Here is a 24,883-nt window from a genome sequence, read left to right on the forward strand (position 1 = left end):
GATTCCTGTTGTTGTTGTTTCAGAAAATAATAGATTAATTAATCTTTGGGAAAAACTCTCCCTCTTTTGTAATTAAATAGAATTGGCCAGATCTTCATCTCATATAAATGATTTTCACTCCAAAGAAGTTATCAAGTGCTAGTTGTAGTCTAACTTTGCAAAAAAATAACCTAAAAGTTTCTCCTTATATTTTCAAAGGTTCTGTTTGGTTCAAAAGATGGAAACAAAATGTGCATCACTCAAGATAACAGCTCTGAGGGACAGATAAGCATGTTGATTACAGACTGCTGTTGATCTTTCAGCGCTACACACTTGATGTACAGTTCAAAAGCTATCTGTTGTTGCCAGCAGAAGTGCACTAAAATGCAACAGTTCACTACACAGCCATCTTTACTTAATTTCAAGCTTTTTAATTGAATGTCAGTCAATTACACAGTTATAATTCATATCTTATTACAAAGTACTATACACATGCATTTTAAATAGCACATTTTCTTAAAACATTTTCCTTTTTAGAAACCACTGCAATCAAACCACAGTCGATCAATCATGCTTGACCAATCTTGTAGCCTTCTATGATTGCATCACTGCCTGAGTAGATGAGGGAAGAGCAGTGGATGTTGTCTACTTTGACTTCAGCAAGGCTTTTGACACTGTCTTGTCATCCTCATAGGCAAGCTTAGGAAATGTAAGTTAAATGAGTGGTCAATGAGATGTTTTGAGATCTGATTGGATGGCAGAGCTCAGAGGGTGTTGTCACTGGCGGAGAGTCTAGTTGGAGGCCTGTAGCCAGGAATGTTTCCCAGGGATCAGTATTGGGCCCAGTACTGCTCAATATATTCATCAATGACCTGGAAGAGGGGACAGAGTGTACCCTCAGCAAGTTTGCTGATGACATAAAACTGGGACAAGTGGATGATATACTGGAAAGTTTTGTCTCCATCCAGTGAGACCTGGACATGCTGGAAAGGTGGGCAGAGAGGAATCTAATGAAGTTCAATAAAGGAGAGTGTAGTGTCCTGTACCTTGGGAGAAATAACGCCATGCACCAATACAGGTTAGGGGTTGACTGGCTGGTCTCTGTGGAGAGAGGCCTGGGAGGCCTGGTAAATAGCAAGTTAGCCATGAGCCAGCAATGTGCCCTCATGTCCAAGAAGGCCAATAGTATCCTGGGGTGCATAATCACAGAATCATAAACTCATAGAATTGTCTCACAGCAATGGCCAGATTGAGTTTGAGCTGGGCTTTTGCCTTTCTAATTTTCTCCCTGCAAGACCTAATGAGAACCCTGTATTCTTCTTGAGCTGCCTTTCTTCCAAAAGTGGTAAACTCCCCCTCTCTTCTTGAGTCCCACTAAAAGCTCCATGTTCAGCCAGGCTGGACATCTTCCCTGCTGGTTTGTCCTGTGGCACATGAGGACAGCCTGGTTTTGCACCTTCTGAAGATTTCCTTCTGAAAGAATGTCCAGCCTTCATGGACCCCTTTGCCCTTCAGGAATGTTTCCCAAGGAACCCTCAACCAGTGACCCGAATAGGCCAAAGTCCGCCCTCCAGAAGTCCATGGTAGTTACTTGCTGGTCCCCTTCCTTACTTCATCAAGAACTGAAAACATCATTTCATGGTCACTAAGCCCAAGACGGCCTCCAACCACCACATACCCCACCACTCCTTTTCCATTTGTAAACAGCAGGTCAAGTGAGGCACCTCCCCTACTGGGGTCATCTACCAGATGTGTCAAAAAGTTATCTTCCACACACTCTGGGAGCCGCTTAGACTGTTTCCTCTCTGCTGTATTGTATTTCCAATAGATGTCCAGTAAGCTGAAGTCCTCTAGGTTAAAGACCTCTTGATGAGTCCCACCGATTCACTGACAAGAATTCATTTCCCTCTTTGAGACAGCTGAACTCCATCTGTTGCCAGCAGGCCCAGTGCTGTGTAAACCTCCTCATGAAAAAAAAAAAACCAAATTCCACTGATGACACGAGTGTTAGTAATGTGTTAGTCATGTGAGTTTTACTGTTCCTTTCAGTGTTCTTTTCTGCCACTGATGGGATTGAGGAAACCACTATCTTTGCTCCTGATCTTTCAGCCAATCATCCCAGTGTCTTGAAGTCCCTTTTGATGCAAATTCATCATTGCAAACCTGTATAACTAATAGTGGGTAATAATCAGAGGGCTGTACTAGACCGGGGAGTTTCCTAGTAATGTCTCTAACCTGGGCCCCAGGGAGGCAGCAGACCTCTGTCTAGTTGATACAGAGTGTGACCAAGAGGTTATCGTCCCTCTCTACACCACCCTAGTGAGGTCCCTGGAGTACTATGTTCAGTTCTGGTTTCCTCAGCTCAAGAAACTCAAGGAACTACTGGAGAGACTTCAGCAGAGGACCACGAAGATGATGAGGGTACTGGAGCATCTCTCATGAAGAAAGGCTGAGAGACCGGGTCTGTTGAAGACTGAGAGGGGATTTTGTCAATGCTTATAAATATCTAAGGGGCAAGCATCAAGAGAATCATAGGATCAATCATAGAATCTTAGAATAGTTTGGGTTGGAAAGAACCTTAAAGATCATCTAGTTCCAACCCCCTCTGCCATTGGCAGGGACATCCCACTAGATCAGGCTGCCCAAGGCCCCATCCAACCTGGCCTTGAACACATCCAGGGATGGGGCAGCCACAACTTCCCTGGGCAACCTATGCAAGTGCCTCACCATTCTCATGGTGAAGAAATTCTTCCTAATGTCCAGTCTAAATCTGCCCCTCTCCAGTTTGTACCCATTCCCCCTCGTCCTATCACCACAAGCCTTTATGAACAGCCTCTCCCCAGCTTTCCTGTAGGCCCCCTTCAGGTACTGGAAGGTCTCTATAAGATCTCCTTGGAGCCTTCTTTTTTCAATGCTGAACAAGCCCAACTCTCTCAGCCTGTCCTCATAGCGAAGGTCCTCCAGCCCTCCGATCATCTTTGTGGCCCTCCTCTGGACCTGTTCCAACAGTTCCATATCCTTACGTTGAGGATTCCAGAACTGGACACAGTATTCCAGATGAGGTCTCACAAGAGAGGAATAGAGGGGCAGAATCACTTCCCTCGACCTGCTGGCCACGCTGCTTTTAATGCAGGCCAGGATACAGTTGGCCTTCTGGGCTAGAGCGCACATTGCCGGCTCATGTCGAGCTTCTCATCAACCAGCACCTCCAAGTCCTTCTCTGCAGGGCTGCTCTCAATCACGTCACCTCCCCCCCACTGTGTACTGAAAATGGGGATTGCCCTGAACCATGTGTAGGACCTTACAGTTGGCCTTGTTGAACCTCATGAGTTTCTCAGAGGTCCACTTCTCCAGCCTGTCCAGGTCCCTCTGGATGACATCCCGTCCTTCTGGTGTGGCAACTGCACCACTCAGCTTGGTGTCATCTGCAAACTTGCTGGGGGTGCACTCGATCTCGCTGTCAAGAGGATGGCCCAAACTCTTCAGTGGTTCCCCACTGACAGGACAAGGGTCAATGGGTGCGAAGTGGAGCACAGGAAGTTCCACTTGAGGAAAAAAACTTCTTGTAAGGGCAACAGAGCACTGGAGCAGAGATGCCACAACCTCTCTGTGGCATCTCCTCTAGAGATACTGAAATCCCATCTGAATGCATTCCTGTGCAATCTACTGTAGGCGTGCCTGCTTCAGCAGTGTGATTTGACTAGATGGTGTCCAGAGGTCCCTTCCAACCCCTGCCATTCTGTGATTCTGTGAATTGAAATTATGGTAACAGCCACAAAATATTTATTACTTAATGTGATTATTTAATCATAAATTTAAAAAAAAAAAACACCCTCCTGTCTTATTTTCTATTAAATCAAAATTTTACATTAAATACTTTCCTAGGGTAAAGTATTCCTCACCTTCACATATAAATAAGATTTTTTTAATGTTACCTATCATAGCACTTGAGTATTCAAAAACTAATTAGACTTACAGTAGCTGAGCAATCTCATTTAGTCTTAACCTCACTTCTTCCACCTTGATCCATGTCCTAGTTTCTTCTTCTTAGCTGTTTTGTGTAGAGACTGTAAGGATACTAATTTGAAGTGAATTTTCAGCTTTGTTCTGAAAGCTGAGAGAACTTTGGTCGCATCCTCTGACAGGGAATCTGAAATCTTCTGTTCTGTTTATTGAATTAGCCTATATTCTGCTCCCATGAGATTTGTTTTACAGATTGATAGATTAACGACTAATAGAAAAGAGAGCACTGAGGATGACAGTCTCCTCACAGAGAAATATACTCTGCAGTACGTGGGAAAAACATTTCTCATGGGTCTTTCATGTTTAGGATAAAACCCACATTTTTTGCCTGGCAATTTTAAAGTTGATACCAACAGTACAGAGTTTGTTGTACTTAGACGGAAGTGATATAAATTTCAATAATTCATTCTGGCAGTTTTCAGTGAAAAAGCCAGGGTGTAATCATAACACAGCAGGTCAGGATACAGCTATATAGTTTTTAGGTAGAAAAAGGCCTTTTTCAAAATTTTGAACTATTCAGTCATTCTGTGACTGAATGCCAAGTGATCCAAATGGATTACTTTGATGGTGTAGTTAGATTGAGAATCCCTCAGTATGAGGTGATAGGTTGGAAGATGACACCCTTATCAAAATTAATAGAATATTCTCTTCTTATGGCATTTGCTGTCTTGACCGAATCTGAATTTGCACAGCCACTCTGTCCTCGGAGCTGATTCCTGTGAAACACTGGGAAGGGTGAAGATGGAGCTATTGACATCAGAGATTAGGGACTCTTACAGTTACTACCCAATAAAAATATTCCTGCCAATACAGATGTTTCTATCCTGGATGTTTAGCAAAAGAATTTTTGAGAAAGTCCTCAAAACCGCAGATTTAAAGGCAAAAAAAAAAAAAATTATATAGACATTCTATGCATTCCATAGATTTTCCTTGTATTCGTGGCCTAATTAAGGAACTGGAAATTATGGCTCTCTTAGAAAATCAAATACTAAATTCTATTGATGTCTCTTACAATTGAATAGGCCCTATGAATCACTAAGGAATTGATGTCCATATTACATCTTTAATTTGCCTTATGGAATATTTGTGATATGCATACAACATCCCACTATTTGTTTGTAGTAGTCAATTTAAACTGTTTCAGGGAACATGTGCATTATATATGAAATACTTAAAGTTCCAGCTGAATAAACACTCAAGTTTCCCATCAACTTCAGATAGCTATAAATAAACCTTGTGCACAATTTAAAGTGAATAATGTGTATTACATGCATCTGACTTTTTTAATTTAAAATGCTATTCTGCCTTATCTAAGTTATCTGTGTTAAATAATTGTCAGTGGAGGGATGAAGAGCTTCATGCATCATATTTCTCAAAAACATATCCTTATAGGCACTCAGATAGGTTTTATTATCAACACTTATTGTATCAAGTTCATGTGTCACGAACCCAAAAGCTTTTCAGAATATATGACTAGTAAAGCTGTTGTGAACATCTACTAATACTTTTGGACAAGAGATGAAATATTGTGATATCTACATATTCTAGAGGAGGAGTATGGAGTTTAACATTAGAGTATGCATAAGGTGGAGGTTAAGATAAAATCAAATTACATTCTTAAAGCATTATTTTAAATTATCATGCTTTTATCAGCTATTGCTAAAATGTGTTCTTAAGTCATTAAATTAAAACCTTGAGCTGCTAAGTGAAAGCACATTCACTTGCTGCAATTACTCATTTAGAAACAAACCAGCACAAGTTAAAAACATAGAAGTAAAACAAGGTTTTCTGACACAGGTAACTGATGGATATTGATGATGATGCTGAAATCAAAAGAATATATTTTTTTTTTTGTTAAAGGGATGTGATTTCCTTCAAAATAAGCTGCATGGCACTAATTCTTCTGAAAGTAAATGGGCAGATTTTAGAAATACATTCTCAAAGAGACAAATCATTTTATTCTGGTTTACTTTAATATCAAAACAGTTTCACAATATGAGGAAAAAGTTAATCCGCACTTCTGTTAACATCTCAACCATGAAAATCAAATCATCACATCCGATCTTGCTCTCACTGAATTCTGAGTAATAAATTTAATAGAAAGACAACCTCATCACAGCAAAGTCCAGCACTGGTCCTGCTGCTCTAATTAGACTTTAACAATATTAGTTCCTTTTTTCCCCTCATCTTTTTTACTTCATTTCCCTTGGCTGGAGTGCAATTTCACCAAAATGCAGTACACTAATCATTAACTGCCAGCAGCATGTAGACCGAAACTTTAAAATGACATCCACAGAAATAGAATACCAGAAATTTATAGAAACATAACTGTTTCTTCTGCTGGGTGTTGGATAATTGTTTTTCTGCTCATTTACATCCAGAAGTAATTGAACTCTACAACAGAACTATGTACTGTAGTATTGGTGTAAAGTCTGCTGTTTGAAGGTTATGCAGAGATTCCATGAAAACATCACGGTGAGAACTGCCATTCATTTGCATTGTCACTTCCTAAAAATTTGCAGAAACATACTCTTGAAAGAATGAGGTCACACAAAATGTGGCCTAAGGGCTTCTTCTTTCTGTTTTCCCCAGTGGAGTTGTGCAGCTGATATGATAAAAACTGTTCTACATCAATAGTTTTTTTAGTTTATATTTCCTGAATATTTTTTTTTTGACTTACAGAAATAAACCATCTTTATCATTCAGTGGGAAAATTTCCTTGTCTTTCCTTCCAGATCTGGCTTCTCAATACAAATGCAGTGGTGTTACAGTGCACATAGAGGTGTAAAATAAATGTTGGCAACTGTAATTATCTTCTGAATCTTCTTCAGACAGTCGTAGTTAAAGCTGTGTATTAAAAATGCATGTCGCAGTAATGTAAGAAAATGATTACAGCAAACTTTGCTTTCCCTGGATATTACAACTTACATAAATAAATACAGCTTCAAAGCTGAGACATTTTGTTTCTCATGACATTTCTTAACAAAGCCTCATAGTGTTTCATGGTCACGTGTGCCTTTTCTCTGTTAGAGGGGAAATGGATAGCTGTTGTTTTCTTGTACTGTGAAAAAAAGTTATGAGATAATTACATAGTTAGTACTTTTTGTGCTGAAAATAAGCTACTTAATCACTATAGTGGGAAGAGAAAAGCTGACTCCTTTTCTCATTTAGTCTTATGAAACTCATTGATTGACGTGGTGAGGCATGAATATAGCTGACAGCAATATTAGGTCCTTCATTTCTTAGTAGTTTGTACATGCTTCCCTTGCTTGCTTGCTTCTTTAGTTAGGAAATGCTTTGATATAAATAAACGCACTTTAGTCCCGATTTTGCAATCACTTACACGCTTGCATGACAGTTTCCTTAATCAGACTTATATCTGCTTATGATACCAAAAGCCTTATTTTATGTTGCATGAGATATCTATTAATAATAAATACTGCATGAATTTTGTTGAATTCCATCTTCGGAAGCTTCAGATATGCATGCTTAAATATTTTCTTTATCTCTATTTTCTCCTCATTTTTTTCAGATTTTGGGGGTTTGTTTATTGTTTTGGTGATATCTTGCTTAAGCTTACTATGTTACAGATTATTCTAACACTCAATTTATGTTCGTTCACTTTGCCTTATGGTCACAGCAGATTTTCTTGAATAATTGGAAGGACCTCTTCTGATTACAACACAGAAAGCCCATCGTTATTTAATTTCTATGGATCATGAGGTACAATAATATCCTTAACTATAATTGCAATATAAATAAATAAAAATATAAAGAATAAGCTTGTATCACTTTCAGATCAGTTATTACATCTGTAAAAACATAAACAGCCATAAATAAATTAAGATAGATGCATAATAACCATCTGTTAGGAAGTTAGTTCAAGTCAAAACACTTAAAACTTGGCACAGTAGATGTATTCACGTAAATTTGTATTTAGGCATTTAAATATCTAGCCTCGTGTACAGATGTTCTGATTCACTGCAGCCTTCATTTGGGAACAGTTAAAGGCTCAGGATAGGCCCACTCAGGTAGCTGCCAAAAATTGGATACAGGTGCTAAACTTTGAATCTCTCTGAAAACATTGGCACAAGTTCATTGTTTAAAAAAAGGTCAGTCTTACAGCTTCTTTCTTGCCAAATTAAAAGCATAGCAGTCAAAAGAGCCTTTCTCCATGAGTAACTAATTTCATAACTAGGTAAAATCTTCCTGATCATGAAAGATATAGATTTGAAACCACGCAGCCTGAAAGATGCTGGACTCATTTCCTGCTTGCTGGGAGGGTGCTTCACCACTAGATTTTCAAACAATAAAAACTAAGGCAGCCACTGCTGCCCTTGCTCATCTTTTTTTTCTTGCCTTCCTAAGGATACAAGGCTTAATGGGTCACAAGGTTATTCTGTTCCGTAAGTCTTTTCCCCTCTCAACTTCCATAACTTTTAAACTCATTGTCCAAGTTCAACCTCAGTGGAAAAGTGGCAGATTTTCTGGAAATATAGTCATCTGGTTAGAGGGGAGAAATCCAAATTTATGCTGGTAGTGAGAGAAATGTTGGTAGGGTACAGCACATACGAGATGTCAGAACACACCTTAGTTCTATATAGCTGCTAGAACTTCTGGGAAACTTCTGGGATTATTATCATAAAGATGTGTAGCACAAAACCAACACACAACCATGTGAAACAGGTATCATTACTGCCTTGTGGCACAAGTTGCTTTCAAATAAAGTATTCAGTCTCGCCCAGAAGGAATGATGATAGGTGTCTGCCCTCAGGAAAACTTCTGGGGTGTAGCTCCGGAGTGGATACAAACATTTCAGTTTTGGAGAAAAGCAAGATTTTAGACACTGCTCTACTCACTGCTTCCTGCTGGCTGCCTCTGTGAGACTCAGTGATCAGCCTTTCGCTCACTTGGACACCATTCTTGGGAAAGCAACTCCTACTTTATGCCGTGAGGTAAGCCTAGTGCAGAATTACTAATTCTCCCATGGAGCCCATGTGACAGATATTGTGTTGCAATTCCTAACTTGGTCTGAAATTTCAGTTCTGGTTGTAAGAGATTCATACCATCATGTTGCCTCCTGTCCCTAATTCCCCCTGCTGTTTTCAGAGTTGTATTCCACAAATACGTGAAGTCACGTGTCTCTGTTACCCGAAAACTGTGAATGCTGTTATCATTCTTCTCCTATAAAATCAAGTTCTCATCTTATTGTACTATTTCCCCTACAGAGCTAGAATCAAACCTCTGTTGAAACCAATCTGAGCTGCTAGATATAGATATATCTTGATAGTGAGAATATGTAAATAAACTGCTATTAACCTCACTTCTTCCGTGACTTCTAAGGATTCAGTGACAGTGGTTATAATCTCTGCCAAACAACTATTAGCATTTTCAGGAGCTGTTGAGGCAGATGGCTGAGTCACTAGATCTGATAACAAGCATGCCTCAAATGACTTTTTGACTTTTCAGCATTTTTTTATATTAAGGAGAGAGGAAAGTGTAGGCCTCTCTAAAGTGAGAGTATTATGGGCAGGACAGGGTGGTGATTAGTGGCAGCCAGAATGGCTTCACCATAGGAAAGTCCTGTCTGATCAACCTAATGGCTTCCTATGATGGGGTGACCTCATCCGTGGACATGGGAATACCAACAGATGTGATCTATCTGGGATTCCATAAAGACTTTGACACAGTCCCCCACCATATCCTTCTCTCTAAATTGGAGAGATATGGATTTGATGGATGGATTGTCCGGTGGGTGAGGAATTGTTTGGATGCTTGCATTCAGAGAGTAGTGGTCAATGTATCAAGGTCCAGACGAAGATCTGTGAAAAGTGGTGTCCCTCAGGGGTCCATACTGGGACTAATGCTGTTTAATATCTTAATCAATGGTATAGACAGTGAGATCAAGTGCAGCCTCAGCAAGTTTGCAGATGACACGAAGCTGAGTGTTGCAGTTGTCACACCAAAAGGATGGGAAGTCATCCAGAGGGCCTGGATGGGCTGGAGGACGTGGCCTGTGTGAAACTTATGAGGTTCAACAAGGCCAAATGCAAGGTCCTATACCTGGGTTGGGGCAATCTATGGTTTGAATACAGGATGGGGGATGATGTGATTGAGAGCAGCCCTGCAGAGAAGGACTTAGGAGTGCTGATTAATGGGAAGCTTGACATCAGCCGGCAATGCACACTTGCAGCCCAGAAGGCCAACTGTATCCTGGGCTGCATCAAAAGAAGCATGGCCAGCAGGTCGAGGGAAGTGGTTCTGCCCCTCTATTCCTCTCTTGTGAGACCTCATCTGGAGTATCATGTCCAGTTCTGGAATCCTTAATATAAGAAGGATATGGAAATGTTGGAATGGGTCCAGAGGAGAGCTACAGAGATGATCAGTGGGCTGGAACACCTCCCATATGAGGACAGGCTGAATGAGTTGGGCTTATTCAGCCTGGAGAAGGCCCTGAAAAGACCTTATAGCAACCTTCCAGTAGCTGAAGAGGGTGTACAAGAAAGCTAGGGAGGGACTTTGTTTTACAAGGGCTTGTAGTAATAGGACTAGAGGGAATGGCTATAAATTGGAACGGGGAAGATTTTTCATCATGAGGGTGGTGAGGCACTGGCACAGGCTGCCCAGGAAACTTGTGGCTGCCCCATCCCTGGAGGTGTTCAAGGCCAGGTTGGATGGGGCCTTGGGCAGCCTGATCTAGTGGGATGTCCCTGCCCATGTCAGGGAGGTTGGAACCAGATGATCTTTAAGGTCCCTTACAACTCAAACCATTCTATGATTCTATGATTTTATGATCACCAAATCAGCAAGAGATCTGTATTGTTTATCCATATTGTATGCCAAAAGCAAGGCAGACAAGGGAAGAGTGGAAGATTTGGGCACTGGGAGGCTGTTGGTACCTCTCCTCTCATGGACTAGTAACAGCTTCAGTTCATCTTCTGCATCTTAAGAAGTCAATACTTGAGCTGATAACACACATTCCTGCAGGAGCCCTACACTTATGTTAATAAGGTTGACATTCCCTTCTAATCATTTCCCAAAGTAAACTTGTAAGTAGGTGGGATTCTTACTCAGAACTGTAAAGCAAAGATACTGTGTTCTAGGTACAGACATGCAGATAAGCTTATCTACCTTTTCACCTTGTTTTGGTACAAAATAACTGTGGAAACTCCACAGGTTCACAACATGTCAATCGACATACAGTGTGATACTTTAAATTATGCTATTTAAAGTATCTAAACTATATATAGATACTATTATAAACTATATATAAATACTATTATAAACTATATATAGATACTATTATAGTATCTATAACTGTGCTAATCTGTAATGTATATATTCATACAAAGCAGAAGCTTTATGGAGCATATTTAGGAAAATCAATTAGTCAAATGTATGTCCTTGGCTTTTGTTCTTCCACTTTCAGCCTTTGTTTTTATTTCTGTTCTACTCCTCTCATGTCCACATTGTCATCTTTGGGACAATAATTGTCTATTTTACTTCAATAAAGTGCACAATAAACTTTGGCTGTGCTAGGACAAGGAATTCAGGAAGATCTTTCCAGATATCACCATTCAATGATGAAATTTTTTGGTTACTCATGAAGATTTTTGCTCACATTAATTTAGGGAGACTAGTATATGTTATACTTTTGCATTAAAATAACATCCCATAGTTTCCTTCAGAACCCGTACTAGCTGCTGTTGTCCAAAAATACTTGGTAATGTTTTTCTGAAGCAAAGTTTTCCATAACTCCTGAGGTACTGTTTCCACGGGTACCAATTCAGCACTGCAGGTACAGAGTTGGATCAGAGACCTGGAAACTAAAATTCACTGCAGACACTACCATTAAACAATGTAGGAGGTGAAACAGCCATCTGTGGCTTGCTGGAGAAAGCCGATAAAGGAATTTCGTAAGATGTTACTTCTCCCATTGCTCTGGAGGCTGCCCCTTTCTACCGAGTAATAAGCATTCCAGGGAAACTGCAAGAGAATATTACTCTCAAAATATGTCCCTCTTAGATATTAGTCAAGCAGTCTTCCAGGTTAGCTTCTCAGTGTGTCCCAAAATTTATCCAAAAAGACCCCTCACAACTTTCCTTCATAGGAATGGTTATTTTGTTGTAAATTTTGTTAAAGCTAGTTATAATGTGTGCACCTACTCTCGTATCATCCAAGTGTGCAAAAACACATTTAAGTTCCCAGGGAAGAATTTTCTTGACAGCTTTTTACTTTTGTTCTTCATTACAATACATGAAAATGCAAACTTACAGATATTCAAGTGCTCTGCCATGCTATTTAGCTGTTTTCTTGGCTGTTATTTAGAAACCCCTAGGCCAGCCTGAACTGACCAAGACCATTCAACAGTATCCCATATCACAACTACTTGTCTTGACTCTTGCTCCATGTCCTGACATGCATGTCTGTGTGTGTGTGTGTGTGTGTATGAGCTGTTCAGCTGAAGCTGCACAGTTGTAGGTTTGTCAGAAACCAAGGCTGGAAGGGCTGGAAGAAGAGTGAATGAAGAATGAAAAATTAAGATTGTAGTTACAAAATGTAGCAAGCTTTAGCTACATGTTGGAGAATATAAGTGGTTATATTTGCCTTATAATGCCAAGATTGGCTGGAGAATAACAAATTACAAACTTTCTGATCTTATGCCTTAAGGATTTGGCACAACAATGTGACAGGACGATAAACATACAAATGACCACTGGAAAGGAGATGAACTTACTGTAATTAGTACACTGCCATCACCCTATGGGTATGTGATATTTGCAGAAGTTTATGACAAATAAATACTAATTCATCTGAGAATCAAAGGTTCTTTTTCAAGCTTTACTCTTGTTCAGATTCAATGCTTTTGTAGTGAAATGAAAGGGTATTAAGAAAAGTTTTGCAGTCTGAACTAGAAATGCTGCGTTGTTGTCAATCGGATGTTTTCTTTGTGAAGACACAAGCACAGGTATCATAAAGGTACTACGTCAGTGTAAACCAGGGTTCAATATACCCTACTGAATATGTCATGTATTTTGCTCAGAGAAAAACCATTTTTTACTTCTATTCATAGTCCCAGAACTGAAAAGTTTAAGGGTCTTTTTCAGTAAATGTGTAAAAACAAGAATGGCCTTAAAAGATAATGTGCTTGTGGATGATTGTAGTTCCTCAGGTGTAAGCAATGTAAGAAATAACAGCATTTTCTTTTCCTATATTCATACCATGTCAATAGTTGTATCATGGACACTGAATCAAAAAAATATATATTTAATTCTTTTTCCTGTAGCTAGGATCTGTGATTGCTTTTTATTTTTTTGAAACAATATTACCTGCACTAGGAAAAAAGATTCTACATTAACAATTTTTACTGGAACAACACCGTTTTCTTAAAATAATGAACAAAAGTATTGATGTGTAATAAAAGAAATAAATATTTTTATGTATTAAAATAATTTTCTCTTAAAATTTTGTAATATATATGAATAATAGTTTTATTTAAAAAAACATTTCCCATCACACTGTTTTTCACACATCTGTGTGCAATTACTTCTTTGTTACAAAAAATTGTATTTAGCCATCACTAAAATCCTTGTGTTTTAATAACTTAACATTGCAATCCCTTTGTGAAAAAGTAAGGAGCACATTTTAAAAATCACAATCTAGAGTCTGTAGTACCTATAGTGGCATGACTTTATATTGGATAGTAAAGGAAGTAATCTTACAAAAGCTGCAAACCAAAAGGGCTTGCTTTCTATTGCAAGAGAGTCAGTCTGCTAAATATCAGTAGCTGGTCTTAGTACCGGGTCAGGTTATTGCAAAAACATGTGTAAATATCTTCTGCCTTTGTACATACCCACTGATGTTATCAACAGCATTTGTTACTGTTATCTGCCATTGCAGTTCATTTTCGTTCTACTTTTTTTTAAATCCAGCAAAGTGTTTCTTCTCAGACGAATGAAAACAGCAGAAAATTAAGGCGCTCACAGCATCAGCATGCTTCACTATTTGAGTCCCTGCAGTCTTGATGGCAAGCTAGACAAATAAGCAGTCATATCTGATATGGTTGACTTTTAGTAGCCATTGAGATGGGTTATCCAGTTTCACAACATGCCACCAAGCAGCTTCCCTTTTACTGATTTATCGCTGGAGAAACACATTTTCAGAGCACTATGTGGTTATTCAGTTCATTTAATATCAGTAAAAGGTGCTATAGGAAGATATTTAAATGCCAATATTTAAAATAACATTTTAAAAAATAGCTTAGGTCAGAACAAGATTTGACGAACTCAGTAAGTTTTACTGGAGAGCTCTCACATCTCCGTTCCTAAAATTGCTCTTCCTTCAGCTTACTATTTAATAATTTAAAATTACACAAAAAAGATGCAAAAGATGAAGAATTTGGGATGACCATATGCTGTACTTTCTTTCTGTTCAGCTGTAGTCTCATGCTAGTGGTAGCAGTCTCACTAAACCACGTGCCACAGAATACAGGAGTGCCTTCTTTGCATATCAACATAGTCTCTTCAAGCATCACTTCAGAAGACTGAACTGACATACAAGAAGAGATATTGGGTTTTTTTCCACATAACTTTATTTCCCAAAGCATTACAGCTTTCCTTAATTAAACTGATTTTAATATGAGATCATCTCAGGCATTCAGCATGTTTAGCTGGATGCTGCTGGACCTCTTGCTTTCTTCATACTTGGGAACCTTTTGAATAATAGGTCAAGCAACAAAAGGCACAGGGGTAATTTAGACAAGAAGGGTGAAAGTTTTCCAGTAGGAGTCACTCAAGAAATAGTGCTTATGTACTTATCTTTCTTTACACTTAATGGAAGGAAAATATTGAAAAAGATAAACAAGACAGATTTGTGAGACATTCCTAAAGGTTTTCTTAAAAAAAAAATCATCCTGCGTGTGGTGTATGTGCAGCCCCTATATTGCTTTCAAAAGGCTTCAGCTTTCACATTTCGAATCTGTGAATCTGCAGAAACAACACAGCTATGGAACACAACTGTCTTTCCTTTTTTAAATGTTTCACACACTAGTAAGTAAAGACTACACATTCTAATATATTTTAGTTGTATAAAAATTGGGGGTTTTTCTATCTGCTTGAAAAGCTGTTATAAATTCAAATGCATGCTTTTCTTAATGTAAAATGAATAGTTGTTAACTGTTCATTCATAAGTGCTTATTTTGATGTCTTTCTTGTTCTTATTCTTAATAAAAAGAATGCAAATTCATATCAAAGGAAGGTAATTTTTAATTGGTTTTTTAATCTATCATAAGTATTGATCGGACTGGAAATACTCAGAAAGAAACAGTAATCAATTTACTCCATTTACTTTTAAGGACATAAATTTAAAAAAAAATTAAAAAGACACTAGAAGGAGATATTCTGACCCTTACAGTATGAATATCTGGTTGAGTAGGGTATTCCTGGCTTGAGTACAAAATAGTACACTCCAGTTTCAGTGCTAGCTGTCTTTTGTACTGCATAAATTCTATCCTTGTCCCACAGCAATGAAAGAAATCTTGGCAAATCCACACAGTCATTCATGGCTTTCATGTCCTTGCCCATTCTCAAATCAATGCTAGAACATCCTCAGTTGACTTCAGAGTCTTTTGCTTAATCAGGGTCCAAAAAATTAGAAATCTGATATAGTTTTGATGGGAAATATTTAGTATATTTACCTATTTTTTGTATTGTTGCATTATAATGACAATAAAGGACTCACCCTTCTGTCTTAAAGTTATGCAAACAGTCGTTGCAGTCATTTAGTTGTCAATGAAATTTTTGATGGGCAAGCTATACAAAAGAGGGTCCTGAAGCTGTAATGAATTTTAACTGTGAATTTTGACACAACAAATTCCATTAGTACATGACAGATGTACAAACATGTCAACAGTTATTAAGACAAAGTAATTAATTACCAAGTTTTTGCTTGTAAAGAAAAGCCTAGGGCTTTCCCTCAAAAGCATTTTGGTTACATTAATAAAAATCTTCCAATGGGAGGAGGAAGATAGATTGTCAAGCATCTTGAGTCTAAGTATGAATAAGTTGAATGTTAAAAATTGGCCATTGTGGGATTACGTTTCATACTGAAATCAGCAAACTTTAAAGCATTTTGGGACTTTCAGCTTTGTCACTTTGAATTACATTAAAAAATAAATGATGTGTATTCCACGCACATACAAAGATTTGTTTTTTTCATAGTTTTAATTCTTTTTGCATTAATTATGCCATATTTGGATGAGAAATTAATGTGATGAACAAATGTATTTCACATCAGTCCAGCAAAGCTACGCAAATTTTGCACACACAAACATGATTCCTAGCTAAAAAAGAGTATTTATTTTTTACTAGCTTACATACCTCCAAAGCAACTGGAAAAACATTAGATTTACATAAGTGCTGCAATTCTTGTCGCACTTTAAGCATGATTTGAGACTCAATGTATTATTTTGCAACAGCAAACAGTGTACCAAGGTCAAACAGAACTCAGCCTCCAGTTTCTGTTCCCCTGTTGAACATGCTGTTTATCTAAGATTATTTAATACTACTTTGTTTGATATTGATCAGTAGCACTAACATAGGCAAACTTCAAAGTCTAAATCCACTGGAGAAGTTTAAGTACCTGTAGAGCAAAAAAAAGCCCATCACAATAATATTCTCTTTTTTTTTACTTCGTAAGTCAAATATGTTTGCTAATAAGATTTGTTACAAGTTTCATTTTTGTACTTCTTTTTAAAAGAAAAAAAAAGTGCTTAGAAAAGATTACATCTGATGTTAACATTTCCTTGAAATGGAAAACCGTGATAACACCTGCTGTTCTGGGTTACTTTCAGTTGGTTTTTTTTGTTTGTAGGTTTTGGGTTTTTTTTTTTATACTGCAGCAATTTACAAGTAGTTACAGCTATCTCTAGCAGGCTTACGTAAAACATCGTAAGTCAGTCAAATGTTTCCTTTCCAATCAGAGCACTTCCTCCACTTACTGAATTGTTGACTTTCTGAATAGTATTTATAGTAACAGCACTTACATTTTAAAATAAATGCTAATTTATGAAATAATTAAAAGCTAGCTGCATATGGCAGATCACCATAGAAAGAATCCAAATTTTATGCTAAAAAAAAATGCCTTCAATGAGAACTAAGAAAATCTTGGAAGCTTCTTATTTAGATAGATAATACTCAGCTGATTCGTATCAAAGTATAAAATTGGTTTTTTCCTAAGACCTACGATGAGCAGAAATGACTCTGAATTAGTATTCTTTTAAAGTCCCAAGCATACGTGCTTTCTTCTTGGATTGAAACATTCTTCTGCAATCTCTGCAGTATTGTAGCACTGTAAAGTGATAAAAACTCAGCACTAGTGACAAAAAATAGAAGGAAGAACCAAATAAAGCAAGAGAAAAGGAACACTAAATGTTGATAGTGTCAAAAAATGGGTCAGTGCATATTCAAAGATTTGGTCTCCTTATATATCAGCTTTAATGTTTTAAAGTGTTTTGAAAAGATATATCCTCTGTTTAAAAAAAAAAATATGGTTTCATAGTTTCAAGTCAGAGTGTTAATGATATTTTATTAATTTTTCAGCCAAATCTGTGCCTCTTTCTTTGGTATATGATTAAGCTCCCAAAATAAATGGCATATAGACAGGTCAGAATCTGTTACTACGACAAAAGTTTAGGTTTATCTTTTATCAAAAAAGATAATAATTCTCCCTATGAAGGTTGTTGCTTCAGCAAATCCTCCTTTGGCCAATACATCTTGATGTTTAAGGAGTAGCTCTTCCCTTTATCACATTTGAAATGGCTGGTGAAAAGCTCTGCCAGCTCAAGGGGATCTCTGCACCACTTCTCGTTCTGGGATTACACTGCACTGAGCAAATGCAAATATTTCACCCTGAGCAACCTGACCTAACTTTGTAACTGGAGTGACTTTGAGCAGGGCATTTGGACCAGATGACTCCAGAGGTTCCTACCAATACAGATTACTCTTTGAGCTCTTCGTTCCAACATCCAAGCTTTGGGACCAGCCTGCTTGAGGCTAGTTTGCTCTTCAGTGTGCACACAATCTAGACATGTCCTAATAAACATGTAGAACTGGTGTTGATATTGCTTTGAGCCTGCAGGAATGGAACATGGGGTTTTCTGTCTGGGTTAGTAACAACCAGAAGTCATAACCTCCTGGTGGCTCTTCCTTCACCTGAATGAAATGAACCAGCAATGTCCCCCTGTTTCTTAGCAGACAGAAGGATTTTAGAGTCTTAGCCTGTGACTTTCACAGACTTTCAATTAAATTAACAAGGAGACCGAACTACCTCATCCCTCCTGGAGCTGACAATTTCAAAGTGCAGTTCTGAGTCACATTGAGAGGAACGGTGCAAAGGAGCCCTCCTCCCTCCCACCGCACTGACTCATCTGGGGCTTTCATTTTCCACTCCGGTCAGGAAGCCAACATCTTTTATGACAATTAAACTAATCCTAACAAGAGGACTTTGAAAAATTAATTAGGCTCCAAACTGTACCTGAGAAGTGAACTTAAGTGATGTGAACCCTGACACTCATGCATGCCAATCTATAGCTGAAATCAGCTTCCATTTATTTCTTGGTACTGATCCTGACTCCTAGAAGACATAAAGTCATGAAAAATTTCACAAAACTTCTTAATACTAGTTTGTACTGCTTAACTGTGCATTGTTCTATGATAGGTTTTTCTGTAGAAATACAATTCTATACCGAGAAATACATCTATGCTTTACAATCTCATCACTACTGTTCTTTTGAAGTAAAAATCTTAGTTAAGTGGTGATCATGTTAGGTTACTGGATTAATTCAATTTAATTACTGTAAATATCTGTTGGTTTGACAGACATGAACTGAGCAGCTTAAAAATTACTTTTACCATAGTTATATTTTGCCATAAATAGTACTTTCATCATCTACAATAAAAAGTCAAAAAGCGCAGTTTCTGACTGATCCCTTTCATGTCGTGGAGCGAGTCACTTAACCTTTCAGTATCTCAGTTTCTCAAGATTCAGAAAAGGAGGAATGATGCCTATCTTTCCAAGTAGTTGTATTGATTCGTATACAAAAACTCTCCCATTACACAAAAACTCTGAATTTTTAACTAGTACCAGTTGGAAAATGTCTGCTAGGACCCACTTGTTCTAAGACAACAAATTGAAATATGTTTGTTTATATATGCTTTCAAAAGTTAATCAGTAAAGAATAAAGGAATGGCCTTGGAATTAAAATTTGATTAAAAACATTGCTTAAGCTTGGGATGTGAGGCTTCCTTCACAGTCTCTTCAGAAATCTCTTTTAGGTATTATTCTGTCCTCCAACACTAAGCATTCCTCAGATATTTAACATCTGGGAAAAAATCTAATAACCTAAGATTTACAGCATTGCTACAACAACAGGTGTATGATAACTGGTTTGAATCTATGATTTAAATGAAGTAGAACCTTGGGAAGAGTCGCCACCAGGAGCGAGCTCTGGATCTGTGAGATACGTAGAGAGAAGCGCTTTGACATATTTGTGGGATTAAAATCCCTTCAGTTCAAGACCTGTCCTGCCTTGAAGTGAAATCTAATAAACTGTAAGAACGTCTCAGACACTTTCAGATGCTAACAAATGTCTAGAGATAAGAATAGATCTGACTGAGCTTTAAGAGTTGGTTTGCCTTTCTTGTCCACTCTAGGACTTCAAAACTGCCCTATCAAGTTCTTAATGCACTGAGAGAAACTTGCTTGTCCTTCTTTAATTCAATACAATTTTATATTTGTAGCATAACCTTAATGAAATTTTAGAATGAAATAAGAATACAAATAACACTAGGATGTCTTTAATACCCTGAATCATGAATAAAAGTATGTCTAGACTCAAATACAAAGTGTGTTTTAAAACAAAATTCAGATTCTCCTGTGTTTGCTGCCAAATGCTGAGTTCAGTCCCTGAGGGTCTGAGCAGAGTTTCCTCAGCTACAGCATCAGGGCAGGGAGTGCCACTCCTGGGCTTGGTGTGCTGGATGATTTCATCACCTAGCACAGGTCTTGACAGGTGCAAGGCATTTCACTTCACTTTGAGGACCATAAAGCCCTTGGTGCATTTTTTAGGAGACTGGGAACTAACTTTCTGATCCAGGAAGGAAAAACAAGATCTTTTCCTGACTGTAATCCTCTGGATTCCTTCAATGCATTTCTTCTAAATACAGAAACAACATTTTCTCCGAAAAGTGTTCTCGACGCATGCTGAGTTTGCCAGATATTTCACTGTGAGACAAAGATACAACAAATGTGCTTTCCTAGCATTTTCAGGTTGAATTATGCTTCCTCACAAAGAACAACTTCATAGAATCATAGAAAGGTCAGGGTTAGAAGGGACATTTAAACATCATATAGCCCAACCCTCCTGCAGTGAGCAGGGACATCTTCAACTACATCAGGCTGCTCAAGCCTTGAATGTGTTCAGAGATGGGACTTCTACCACCACTCTGGGTAACCAACCAGTTCCAGTGTTTCACAACCCTTGTTGCAAAAAAAATGTCTTCCTTATATTTAGTTTTAGTTTAAAACCATTACTCCTTGTTTAATTGAAATAGGCCTTGCTAAAAAGTATCTCTCTGTCTTTCTTACAAGCCCACTTTAAGTACTGAAAGGACAAAAAAAGGCTCCCAAAAGCCTTCTCTTCTCTAGGCTGGACAACCTCAATTCTCTCAGCCTTTCTTCACAGGAGAGGTGTTCCATTCCTCTGATCACTTTTATGGCCCTCTTCTGGACCCGCTCCAACAGGTTCACATCTGTCCTGTGCTGATGGCTCCAGAGCTGGACACAATTCTCCATGTGGAGTCTCACAAGAGCAGAGCAGAGGAGCAGAATCACCCCCCTCAATGTGCTGGCCACGCTTCTTTTGATGCAGCCAGGATATGGTTGGCCTTCTGGGCTGCAAGTATTCATTGTTGGCTCGTTGTCCATCGTTTCATCCACCAGCGCCCCCAAGTCCTTTTCTGCAGTGCTGCTATCAATCCCTTCACCCTGCAGCCTGTATTGATACTGGGGGTTGCCCCAACCCAGATGAAGGGTCTTGAACACCTCAAGAACTTGAATCAGATGCATGTTCTCATTTTACATATGCAATATTTTTGTGGCTGACAGAATTGGCTTCTTATGCAAACTAACTTGGAAATAGAGTCAAATCAGAGAAGGGTATGCTGAGACCGCTATACTTCAGTAGCTATCTTTTTCCAACTAATCATCATTATTATTATCATGATTAGATATTTGCCCTCAGGTGCATTGGGCAGATCATTCTGACTCATCCGTTTAGTGGATGTTGTCCTGTTCTGTTAACGATTATCTTTTTTGCCTGATAGATTTGTTAACTCCAATAACTGCATAGGATAGCTATTTTAGTACTTACCAGCTGACCTCGATGCTGCCATAATCTTTCCGGTATTGTTGGCTGTAGCTTGTCGTGACACTAATGTGAATTATGGCTGTCTTGAGGATACAAACCTGTATATAGCTCAGATGGTTTGCAGAAAAAAAAAAATGTAATGATGGTCTACATGTCACACATTCAGTCTTCCCTTCCAGACTATTCCATTTATAATTTTCTCATTATTTTAGGCATCTTTTAATCAAGCATTTAAGGCATCAGTTATTGTAAAGACTATGCTCTACAGTAGAGAGCATGTTTAACATGTGGTTCTGGAGAAAACCTCTGCTACCAGCATTACCATCACATGTTTTTGGCCTTCTCCAAACTTGCTTACAAGTGTATCACCATTACTTCCAGAAAGCTGGGGGTGTTTTTTTGTAGTATTTCTTTGAAAGAATGATGAAAGCTGTGTAAGCTCATTAGCAGAGCATGTGTGTAGGCTTAAAATTACAGATAATTGACAAGTGGTAGGAAAGTCAGTAATTCCTTTACATATTTGCCAAGACTTAGGTCAAGGTTCAGGGTCCTCCTTGCTAAAACTGGTGAAATCAGAAACACCTCCAGGTGTTCAAGGGAGTGCTGGCAGTTCTCATGCAACACAGGTGATGAGGCACAGAGGCACAGTTGATCTCAGTTGTTTTCTGCAAGGGTAAACTACATTTAGTCCAAATTGCACTCAATTGTGGTGTGCTTTTCTTTTTGCATTTGTTTTTTGGCCAATCCTTTTACTTAATAGCTCTTGGTGTTTTCTATACACTTTCATAATCTGCTATTTCTAACGTTACAATAAATTCATTGTAGTAACTTTTGATGTCACCACCTCAGCTTCTCATATCAGTGAAATAAATAGTTAATACATAGTAGGCTATTTGTGTGCTTAAGAGTAACCAATAAAAAAAAAATACTGGCTTTCCACTCAGAAACCTGGTCCTCGTATGTCACATCTGTGTTTGTATAAACATCTTACAAAAAGCAAAGGGATACAAATGTGTAAGAAGTTTGATTACACATAATTAACTTAGAGTGCAATTAGATATTTTACTGGAAAGATTAGCAAAATAATGATTTTTACCCATCTTCATCAGCTTTTTCTTCATGAACATGTTTTTTCAGTTTTTACAGGTAACAAAGTCACAAACTTTAAATCCACATCCTTGAGCTTACATCTAGGAAAGGATGTGAGCATGAGTGCAGTTGTACATCCACACTCTCCTGGCCTGGGGATGTGGAGGCAGCAGTGGAAGCAAACTCTACCCCTGCCTTTGTATGTGCCACGTTTCTAATGTGAAAGGCAGCCACTACCTGAGAAACTAGTTGTGTTATCCTTGAAAAATGTGTCCTTTGCTGACTGGTTGAGAATGTTAGCAAGCAAGTAGCATTAGTTGAGATGTTAAATGTTTGACATAGGCACATTGCCATCACTGCGTGGAGTGAGTCCACTGACAGACTGTGCGTGGACTACCATATAGTAGTGTGAGAGTTGCTCCACCTGGCCACTACACTGCACCTGATCTATGTTGTGCTCTTACCAAATTATGTTTTATATATGTCTTGGAATATATTCATATTAAGATAGTTTTCAGAATATTGTTTCAAAACAAAAGAAAATATATTTTCCTCCTCTAAATCTCTCAGCATCGTTGCAGGTGAAGTAATTTCTTGTTCTTGTACTTATTTCTTGTCACAGTTGTTCACACTGATTTTTTTTAAGCTTTGTCCTCTGTGTGTATGAACGTGTGTCACCCTTGATAGCCCATGTTACAGAAAGCAGCAGTAAATGTTACTGCATCTAGAAGCTGCAATAATTTGTCCTTTTGACATTGACTTAATTTTAGATGTTTTTCTCTTTTAGGACACATGACATCCCCTCTGTGAGAAACAACACAAGAATGTGAATGTTATACCTAACATGGAACAATCCCAAAACAATACCTATTTAAGATTTCAAACCATAAAGGGTTAGGTTAAGTCACATTTTGTAGATAAGCATTTATGCATCTGGCAGTAAATTTTGTCCTAAATAAGCAATAAAGAAATAAAGTAGATAAATAAGAAATAAAGTATTAAAGTTCTTAAGAGAGTAACTGTAAGAGAGAGTCCATCTTTCTGTTATAAAAGAATACTTTATTTTTATTAGGATTTTCACTTAGATACTGAAATAATGCATACAGAAACAAATTTTGAAGGCATACAAAGTCAGAGCCTGAGCACAGCCTTACAGAGATACCAAAACCATCCTGTTTTCAAATTCAACTCTATTTTGTGTCACAGAGAAAGTTCCTAATAGAGGCACAGTGACTAACCAGCAGCTGTAATTTCCTGTGCCATTGTTTGAAAGCGTAACAGTAAATTTAATATAATTCTTGTGATTTTTTTGTTTTATTAACCAGTTAATTCAGGCGATGGGATAGACTACAGCCAGCAGAAGCGTGAAAATATTGGAGATCTGATTCAAGAGACATTGGAAGCCTTTGAGCGCTACGGTGGAGAAACTGCTTGTAGAAGGATTAAACTCATGATCCCTACTTACCAGTCGTGCATAACATACTGAGTTGTATCAAATGCGATGATTCCACTTGTGTGCTAAAAAAACTGTATCTGACTCTGTATGGCATCTTGTTAGTCATGCTTTTTTTCTCTACAGCTGCTAAAATAGTGGCTTCTGGGGCATTAGAGTGTTAGCACTATTGTGAACAAGGCTTTCCAATATATAAATAGTGCCTGTTCCTTTGATTACAATGGTGTACTGTGCTTGTTTGTTCCCTGAAAGAATTGCTTCTTTATAACATAGCTGACTTGAGCAGGAATCAGAGTTAAACCTTCACTTGTATAGACAATAAAACTATAATTTTCATACGCAATTCAGCAGTTGCTGTTCTGTGTCCGCTTGCCCCGAGGGTGATGTCAGAGGCTGTAACAAGAAGAGTTTATGCTGACTGCTTAATAGGTGTTTGTCATGGAAGAGAAACACCAGTTCAGCAATGCCTCTCTAGCAGCTGTGCTGAATAACGTGCACTGACATACAATAAAACTGTTGAATGTATATACCAATTAGAGCAGGAAAATTTGTATGGTCCGTTATAAAACACTGTCTTTAAATTAATTCACATTTCTTACACACTCCTGATCTTGGCTTCCAGGTGTTTACCTTTTCATCATACTTGGGTTCCTCTTGGTGAACATCAGGCACAACTATGGATTTGAAGAAAGGAAACCCAGAGAAAACTTTAATAAATCAGACGGAAATTATAGCATGCATAATATATCAGTCCCAAACAACACTGTTAACCTAAATAAACACAGAATATACACATATATTTTTAAAGGGCTCCGAGTATTTCTTTTCTGTTGTTATTATTACGGTATCTATGTGTCCAAACAATGTAACAGTTGTTACAGGAATCCCTTACAATTTCCTACTGATTTAGTTTC

The 24,883-nt window shown here is 38.1% G+C and overlaps 1 protein-coding gene across 3 annotated transcripts in view; it reads left to right on the forward strand.

The window, feature by feature from the left end:
- PACRG (parkin coregulated) overlaps window positions 1–24,607 on the forward strand; it is a 232,281-nt gene extending 207,674 nt beyond the window's left edge. For all 3 annotated transcript variants that reach the window (XM_054062012.1, XM_054062013.1, XM_054062011.1), the window contains one exon: window positions 23,842–24,607. In XM_054062012.1, the coding sequence (XP_053917987.1) occupies window positions 23,842–24,002 (161 nt within the window). In that variant the 3' untranslated portion in view covers window positions 24,003–24,607. The remainder of the gene's footprint in view (window positions 1–23,841) is intronic.
- The last annotated feature ends 276 nt before the right edge of the window (window positions 24,608–24,883 follow it).

Source organism: Cuculus canorus, chromosome 3 (genome assembly GCF_017976375.1).
Source record: "Cuculus canorus isolate bCucCan1 chromosome 3, bCucCan1.pri, whole genome shotgun sequence".
Taxonomy (NCBI): domain Eukaryota; kingdom Metazoa; phylum Chordata; class Aves; order Cuculiformes; family Cuculidae; genus Cuculus; species Cuculus canorus.